This window comes from Molossus molossus, unplaced genomic scaffold, assembly GCF_014108415.1.
Source record: "Molossus molossus isolate mMolMol1 unplaced genomic scaffold, mMolMol1.p scaffold_m16_p_7, whole genome shotgun sequence".
Lineage (NCBI taxonomy): Eukaryota > Metazoa > Chordata > Mammalia > Chiroptera > Molossidae > Molossus > Molossus molossus.
The window spans coordinates 110,982,358-110,991,231 of record NW_023425401.1 but is presented as its reverse complement, the minus strand read 5'-3'; the positions used below and the strand labels follow the sequence as shown (position 1 = coordinate 110,991,231).

General features: G+C 61.5%; 1 protein-coding gene across 1 annotated transcript in view; it reads right to left on the bottom strand.

Annotated features, from left to right (window-relative positions):
• Window positions 1-4,582: 4,582 nt before the first annotated feature.
• The window catches only part of DPP6 (dipeptidyl peptidase like 6), a 404,487-nt gene continuing 400,195 nt past the window's right edge, over window positions 4,583-8,874 (bottom strand). The window contains exons 23-26 of the mRNA XM_036246681.1: window positions 7,729-7,787; window positions 7,017-7,089; window positions 6,836-6,909; window positions 4,583-4,962 (exon numbers count right to left, since the gene is read on the bottom strand). Of these exons, the coding sequence (XP_036102574.1) occupies window positions 4,819-4,962; window positions 6,836-6,909; window positions 7,017-7,089; window positions 7,729-7,787 (350 nt within the window). The 3' untranslated portion in view covers window positions 4,583-4,818. The remainder of the gene's footprint in view (window positions 4,963-6,835; window positions 6,910-7,016; window positions 7,090-7,728; window positions 7,788-8,874) is intronic.

Genomic DNA, 8,874 nt, shown 5'->3' with positions numbered 1-8,874 from the left:
GGGGACTCTGGGGGTGGGGGTGGGGGTGGGGGTGGGGTGGCCGAGGCCCTGCATGGGACCTGCTGGGGTCCTGCCTCGCTGTGCATGGCCCGGCCCTGCGCCCCTGTCCTGACCCGGGTCAGGTCTCTGTAAAAGCTGAACTGCCAGCCCGCGGGGCAGCATCGGAGGCCCAGGAGGTTGCTCACCACACTCTTGCTTGGCTTTCGAATTTGTCAGCTGGTACCAATCCCTTCTGGGCACTTTCATTCCCTCAAGCGAAGCCAGAAAGCAGAGCAAAGTCCCACAACAGGAGATGTCTTCGCTGTCAGACACCGGGGACAAGGGGGAGACGGGAACGGGACCTCAGCGTGATCTGGTCATAAATCCCTTCCTAGGCAGGTCATGGGGGAGTCATGCCCCAGGCATGTACGTCTCTACTAACGGGGTTCTCTTCGCTCAAACCCGCCCTGCCCTTGCTTCTGTGCACCGATGAGACACTGTAACCACCTCGGGAGAGCACCCAGCCCTGTTAACTGTCCCCAGGTCCAGTCCCTGCCGCCTCCACGTCCCCTCCTTCATCCCCAATGCAGGAGAGAAACCGCCAACTCTTATTCTCGGAGCATTGGAGATCTTACTTCCCGACATTGTTGCCAGTTTGGCTCCAATAAACTTAAAAACATTATTTGTACTTATTGATGTGAGAGAGAGGGATGTTGTTCCACTTCTCATGCATTCATTTCATTGGCTGATTCTTGCATGGGCCCTGACCGGGAATCAAACCTGCGGCCTTGGTGCAGCGGGTCGATGCTCTAACCACGGAGCCACCCGGCCAGGGCCTTAAATAAGCTCCGGTCACAGTTCTCTGCAGGTGTGGATGTGCCTCAGGTCCACAGAGACCCAGCCATCCGGAAGGGCTCTCAGCAAGGCCACGTCTCTCCGGCCGGGGGACACGCTTTTTCCTGGCCTCGTCCCTTGAGGCCGGGGGTGGGGGGCTCACCGGGCTCAGACCTGCCTGACTGCTTTCACCCCACTGGCCCCACAAGGGGGCTCTGATGGCAGCGAACAGGTGAGGCCGCGCCTGCGTCAGGGTCATGGCTGGTTCCTCCCGTCACCGTCACCGTCACTGTCCTCCCTCCCTGTGAGGGTCGTGCCAGATGGAGCCATCGGGAAGACTGGTATCAGGGAGGCAGTGGGTGGCTGGCTGGTGGCGAGTGCAGGGGCTGCCATCCCATTTCTGGTTCTGAACCCCGGACACACAGGAGAAACTGCCTGGGGCTGGGGGACAGCTGGGCACTGCCCCTTGCTGGCCTGGCCCCGCACTGAGGCCCATCGGGGACCCGCGGATGTATCTCCGCTTTTGGGGCTGGAGTTTTACTCTAATAGAAGGCCCCCAGGTCTTAGGACCAGCTCCAGGGGTTCACGGGGCCAGGAGGCCCCCCAAGACAGATGCCTGCGTGCTGTGCCAGGGGCTCAGGTGACCCGCGGTCACACCTGCCCCCCTCCTCCTCCAGGCCTGTCCCTGGGGCAGAGGGCCGGCCCGGGGGGCGGGGATGCGGGCGTGTGAGCACGCGGGGGCACATGCAGGACGGCGTGTGTGGGGGCACTAGTGGGAGGTATGTCTGCCAGAATAAACTGGGACCTAGAGGTTGTGGGGTTACAAGTGGTGTTTAAGGGGTGTGGACCCTGGCCCACGGGAAGCAGGAAGTGGAGAAGCCTCAGAGAAGTAGCTGGTTCTGGAGGCTTCTTTAGTCCTGTAGAGAGTGAACCCTGGATTTAGATGTAAAGGAAGTTCAGGGAGGGAGGGACTGTGGCGGAGGCCGTGGAGGCTGGTCAGGGCTGAGCTGGTTCAGGGACCGGCTGGAGCGGGGCAGCCCCTCTCCTACTTGTCTGAAATGCTGCCATCCAGCGACCTGGGATTTCTTTTCTTTTTTTAAAAATTGATTTTAGAAAGAGGAAGCGCGCATGCGAGAGAGAGAGAGAGAGAGAGAGAGAGACATTGGTGTGAGAGGACCATTAATCGGTTGCCTCCCCATGCACCCCGACCAGGGATCAAAACGAAACCTGGGTATGTGCCCTGCTGGGGATCGAACCTGTCACCTTCTGGGGTGCGGGATGGCGCTCCAACCAACTGAGCCTCCAGCCAGGGCCAGAGGCCTGTTCTTAGCATCAGAAATAGTTGCCCAGGATTCCGAATATTTGGGGACCAAACACTATGCCTTGGGGTCACCTGCTCGGGTTCTGTGGTGCTGGAAGGGGAGGCAAGCTCAGATGGAGCCATGGACTTCCGTGTGGTGCTTCTCGAACACGCGTGTGTGCACGTGTGTCATTGTGCCGGGGCCTGGGGTCTATTTTACAAAGAGCCAGGAGGGGCTGACGCGGGCCCCCGTTGGAGGGCCGTGGGTGTAGCGGTGAGGCCGCTGCGGCCCGTGTCCGCACCAGCTCGCGGGTGCCGCTGGGCCGATTCGCGGAGACGCCCTAGAAAACAGGCCTGACGCCACAGGACTCGGAAACCTCCGCAGCTTTGTTGCTTGTTCACAATCTAGACCCTGACCCCCCTTTCCAGCTAGCCTGGCTCCACGTTGGCCCCGATGCTGGTGACATGAGAACCCCAGGGGGACAGTCTAGACCTGGAGGCCCAGGCTGCAGAGGGAACAGCGCAGCCGGTGGAAGGGACAGGCGGCGGCAGCTTCCTGGGTGATTTGGGCTGACTCCCTGCCTTCGCTGGGCTTTAGAGCTAACCCGTCCGTGTGTGTCGGGGGGTGGGGCGCAGAATTCAGATGGTGACGGCTGGTTCAGAGCTTGTGGTTTGCAGAAGGAGCCAGGCCTCTCAGGACCAGCACCCAGGGGGCTGCCCACCCAGACTCTGTATTGATTCCTGGCTGAGAAGGGGGTACGGTTCGGGTGACCCCAGGGTGGGCACTGAGCCAGTTTCTCCGAGGGGCCGTCCGCTCCGGGTGCCGGTTCCCCCGCTGAGCCCTGCTGTCCGCTGGCTCTGTGCAGAGCAGACTCACTGAACCAGCACCAGCTGGACTGAGTGTTTCCGGCAGGCGCGGGGTGCTGGTGGCGGCTTGGGGGGGCAGTGCCGTGGCCTGAGCGGAGCCCAGCTGTCCTCTGGGGTCGGGACACCGGTCTTCGCCCTAGAACTCTCCAGGCGGAGCTCAGAGTCGTTTTCTCGGACAAATCTGGGCTTCAGGAGGTCTGGCCAGTCCTGTCCTGTCTACAGGCACTCGGGGCTGGTGGGTGCCTCTGCTCGGCTCCGGGGGACGGGCAGCACCTCCGCCAGGGCCCCGCGGGCACCTGAGACGACCCGAGGCTGCGCTCACTCTCTAAGGGGCCGTGCTGGAGAAGAAAAGGGCTCTCCGAGTGGTAAAATAATGTTTTATTCCATGGATGAGCACACGCGCCATGCCACATTCTCACGCCCCTCCCACCAGGTCTCCTGGCCGGAGCTGGCGCCCCCTTCAGACCCACCGAAACAGCAAAAGCACGGCCAGGTCGCTTCCCAGGGGTCCCCAGGTCAGCAGGTCGACGCTCTCCACAAACACCACGGAAGGAAACCCAGACAGGGGGTCGGTCTCTCTGCTGAGGTGCCGAGGACCCCGCGTCAGGACCAACATTCAGGCTGCAGACGAGCCCAGGGGCGCAGCCGGAGTGGTGGGTTCCCCAATAGTGCTTGTGGAGAGCGGACCAGCCAGGGGGGGCGCAGGGTGGGAGCCTGGGAGGGGCCGGGGCACAGGCAGCCATGCCCGTCTTTATGTACAACAAAAGGAACACACAGGGCACCCTTGGCATGTCTGGTGGAGGAGGGCACCGTACAGCATCACGAGGCTACTGGAGGGCGGCAGGACGGACGCCAAAGCGATGCCCACACAGGCCCACGCCTTCCTCAAGGGTTCCCGTCCCGAGCCCAGGGGACAGGCCTGGGGTGGAGCCAGCACTTTGTCTATGTTTTTTTTTTTCATTAACCAAATGGCATCTAACAGACTTGACAACTCATCAGGGAGGAACAGGACCGGTTTAAGGACATTATGGAAACGGACAAGGAGACTAAGCCGAACCCTAAGGCAGCGGGCCGGAGAGAACTTTTATTGAGGCGTGTCCTCGCTGTAGTAAATAGTATTGGATCTCCGCAGTCTCTCCCCGCTGCCTAAGGCCGACCTTGAGGGGCCAGTTAGCTGCTTCCCGTCTGGCTCTCCATCCAAACAGGCGGCGCTCACACACCGGACTGAAGAAGACAAAGCAAAACCAAGGATACAAACCAACCAACCAACCAACCAACCAGACCCACGGGCACCGAAAGAACCCACGACCGCGCACGGCGTCGGTGACAACCATGGAAACACCAGCGGATGCCATAGGCTAAGCATTAGCGGAGCGACAGCCAGACGGCGCGCAACGCCGCAGCTCGGGGCGCGGAGGGAGCGCGCCCCGGAGCAGGAGGAGCCCCGGAGGCGGCAGCGCCCTTGGAACACTTGGGCTCTGCTCGTTCCCAGGCCCGGGTTGCAGCAGGCAGGACGGCTGGGCCGCGGACGGCGCTCCGGGCGGGCGGGGTGGGTCCTCACTGCGCCTCCGGGTTCCCTGGGGCGGGCGGGGTGCACCTGCAGCTCCGCGGCCAGCAGGAGGTGCTGTCAGGCCGGCCCGGGCTCCCTGGAAGCCCTGGGGAGCCAGGGGGCATTTCCACCCGGGAAGGAGCAAAACTGCCTTGGGGACCGCGGCGCACATGCTAAGGACCGGGAACGCTCCCTGCCCCCCACCCCAGCGCGGGCGGGACGGGGGGCGGGGTTCCCAGCCCGACTCTGGTCCGGGGAGAGCCCCGCGGGCGCTGGGCTGTGCTGGGGCTCAGTCCTCCTCTTCCTCCTTCGCCGGGGGTGCTGGGGTTTTGTCCTGAACCCTGAAGCACTCCACGAAGAAGTTGATGATGGCGTGGTGGAGGTGCTGCCTGAGGGGGGCGCTGTGGAAGTAATGGCTTTCGTCCGGGTAGATCTGCAAGGAAAGGGGAGAAGTGAGGGCCCCCCCCCTGCCGGCGGAGCGCGGGGCGGAGGCGGGAGCAGAGCCTCACGCAGCCCGCGGGCAGGTGGGAGGCACCGCAGGGTGAACGTCCCCCAGAGCCCAGCGCCCGCTCCCCCGGAGGCTCAGCCGCGCGCTGGGGCGCACTCGGCGGGCTGCGCTGGAAATCACTGGGTTGGGGGGGCGGGGGCTCCGCACGGTCTTGAATCTGCAACATGAACACGTGCGCGGGACCCAGGTCTCCAGGGACCGCGGCTCCCACACCACTGGCCAGAACTCGGAGCCTCCCTAGAACCCGCGTGGGCGTGGGAAGCCTCCCACTGTCCTGGGCCACGCCCTGCTTTGGCTTCCTGGCTCAGCACTCACGCCCCGCGTGGCCGTGGATGGGTACCGTTCCGGCTGGGCCAAGCGGAGGTGACCCCAGAAGAGAACCTCGCTTGGACAGTCTTGTGGGACTTACACGCTACAGCCCCGGGAAGCTCTGAGCATGAGGCCTGGAACGCGGGGGGCGCTCACAGGGTGGGAGCTACTTCTTCCCTCGCCAGGTGTAGGGACACCTCCGGGACCCTAGGGGCGCTGCGCCACTTCCACAGAAAGGTGCCTGTCCCAGCCGATTCAAGCCAAGTCTAAGGGACCCAGAAGCCCTGTTCTTTCCATGATACCAGGATGCCCCCTGTGTTTTGAATTGTCTTCCTTTTCATGTCTTTGAAGGATGGCCTTCACTTCATTCTAGAGTATCTATTAATGACGTCATGGGGCTATCACATGTCATTTAAACTTCTAAGAGTCTAAGAGGAATATATTAGAAGCAAAAGAGAATTAGTAGGAAGTATGTCTCCTGCCCTGGGTCCCCAGGGCTCCTGCTACCAGTTCACTGAGGACCTGCTACGGTGTCCGTGCCTACGAGTGTGGCGTTGTTGTGGGTCCCTTCCATCACCCCGAGTAGGGTCTGGGGTGTGCACAGCTCAGCAGCTGGCTGCTTTAGCCTCTGTCAAGGGGGTGGTCCATGTGAGCCACAGACACCTCCCTTTCGTCTGCCATGAGACATCCTGTGTGTAAAACCACCCCGGCACCTGCCAGGTCTATGTGACCTGCACATGTCACAGGGACGCGTGTGTAACACTCACCACGTCCTTCCTACCCAGTCATCAACACCTGAGCCAACACCTGGGCGGGGAGCGCTCCCTGTCCCCCAGCCCACGTGGGACCCTGCGCAGGACGGCGACGCAGGGAATGGGGAGCGGAGGCAGGCGGGGGGCATGCAGGGTGCTCCCTGAGGGACAGGGTGTACAGGAGATCCCCCCCTTATCCCTGGACCCAGAAAGACATCAGGTGACACCTGTTTTACCGAAGGAACAGGGTGCTGCGGGAAGGGGCCTGGGCTGTGAGTGAACTTGAGGCCAGAGAGGCGGCTGAGGGTGGTTGTGGGAGGCGGCCGTCTTTAAGGACAGCTCAGCCACAGGGGACTCGGGACCACCCGACTAGCACGTAGTGGACATTGGCCAGAGGGTGCCGGACAGGAGGCTCGGGGCCGCTAAGGCTGCCCTCGTCAACGCTGGGGTCACATGCCAAGGACAGCGCGACCTCACCGTGGGTGGCACGGCTGCTGGCTGGGGGAGGGGGAGGGCGAGGGGCGTTCTAAAGGGGTTTAAACTCCTGTGTGCAGGACCGAACTATCGTAACCACTAGAGCAATAAGCCGGTGCTAATCTGCCTGTGGGATGCTCCTGCCCGTGGCCCACCCGGTGCACAGGTGAGTGGGCGGCAGAAACGGGCTGGCGGGCGTTCCCTCTCCGTGGGGAGGGCGGCCCCTCTCCGAGCGGGGACAGAGCAGGTGGGCGCACTCGTACCTGTAAGCTGTAATTAGCCTTTGCCGTGATTAGCTGCGTAATGAGTTCTGCCGTGTGCTGGAAATGGATTTTTTCTGTTAAAAAATAAAAAAAAGGAGGAAAGTGTTTGTGCAAACCCGGAACACCAGGAGGGCTGCTGCTTTCACGGAGCTCGCGGTGAGTCCCAGCCCTCGGTCCTCACCGTCGGCGGTGGCGTGAATGATGAGAAACTGCTGTCCTTCCAGCGCCGACACCCGATGGGCCACCTTGGTTATCTGCACAAGCAGGGCGAGGGGACAGTGAGCGGGCGCACCGCGGGGGCGGCGTGTGCGCGTGGAGGCCCCTGAGGAGAAGGGCAGGGTCCCGGAGCAGAGTCCCAGGCCACCCTGCTGTAGTGTCAACCTCGGGCCACCCTGCTGTAGTGTCAACCTCGGGCCACCCTGCTACAGTGTCAACCTCGGGCCGCCACTCTGCCCCTCAGTACAACCCTCACTGTGCCCAGGTGAAGGCATGCGTGTGGGATGTCCCCGGAGTCACTGAACAGGGTGACTTAGTGGGAAGCATCACAGGAGTTTTCTGTCCCCCGAGCAATAGTGGGTTCTCCCAAAGCAGAACCAGGCTCCCCAACACCTCCACCCCACATCTGAGGACCACGGGACAGACTCCTCCGTCCAGCTTCCCCACTGTCTCCCTTGTCCTCCAAGTTCCGGAATGGAAATAACACCAACCCGAGGGGTCACAGTCCCTCGGTGCACAGAGTGGTGGAAGGGGGGTGGGAGGAGAGGACAGGACCCACAGGTGGGAGGGAGTGTGGGTTCGGGCTGGGCTGGAGGTGGGGGGCGAGGAACTCTGAGAAGAGGTGACCGACTTGATGAAACTCGCCCTTTGGCCAAGGGCGGCTGCGGAGTGCCTACCTCGTATGCTCTGTTGTCAAGTCCGTGGAGGCCCAGGTACCTCTCGGAAAATGCAGACGCTGCAAACAAGCAGAGGAAGACAAGGTCACCCCGTCTGTGCAGGGCGAGGCTCGGGGTCGCCCCGAGACGGGGTGGGCTGGGCGGGCTCACTGGTTGATGCTTGCAAACATTTGTCTTTAAAAAGGCAAACTCGTCCTCTCGGGTCTTCACTCGGAAATCAGATGGTTACCTTGGTAACATCTAAACACGTTAGCGTTGGGGACTGGGTTTCAGGCGGGAAGGCGACACGTTAATTAAGCAAAACCTACTTAGTCTGAATCCTAAGGAAACAGGACACCCACTTCGTTTCAGCATGTGGGACAGAGAACACACACCGAGCAGATTTCCACCAGGATTTCCTCATGTTCTGAAGTCTCGGCGCATCTCTGTTTCACTCCGAACCCTGGACCCGGTCCAGGCTCTGGGTGAGCATCTGGGTGACCATCCGCAAAGGGCTCCAAAGAGTGCCCACAGGTTTCAGGGACACCCCAGTCAAGCAGCAGAGACAACACGGTGACGTCAGGAGGGGCGGCAGCGTCTGTGTGTGCTCCCAGCCCGCAAATTCGAAACGGCGTGATTACAAATTAAGAAAGGCCCGGGCCGTGTGGCTCAGTGGTGAGTGCCAACCCTGCACCAAGAGGTCGCCGGTTCGATTCCCGGTCAGGGCACATGCCCAGGTTGTGGGCCCGATCCCCAGTGGGGGGCGTGCAGGAGGCGGCCAGTCGATGTTCTCTCTCATCGGTGTTTCTCTCTCTCCCTCTCCCTTCCTCTCTCTCTAAAATCAATACAGAAAAGTTTAAAAAAAACTAAGAAAGGCTCACTGAGTTTGAGCAATGTGAAAAATACTACCTGCGTTCCCATGGGAAAACGAATTTAAAGGAGTAGCGTTTTGAATGGAGAGTTCTCAGACGATCACACGGTGACATTTGCACTGCAGCTCGTGGTAAAGGTCAGCGTGGTGAGCCTTTGGGCTGCTGGGCGCTAGGGGCTGTCTGGGCCCCTCTGTGGGGTGCCCGGGTGTGGGCGTGGGGCACCAGGAGGGTGCAGCATGGGAGCTTTTGAAAAGGGGTTAATATCATAAAACCCCTTCAGAGAAAAGGGGCTGGC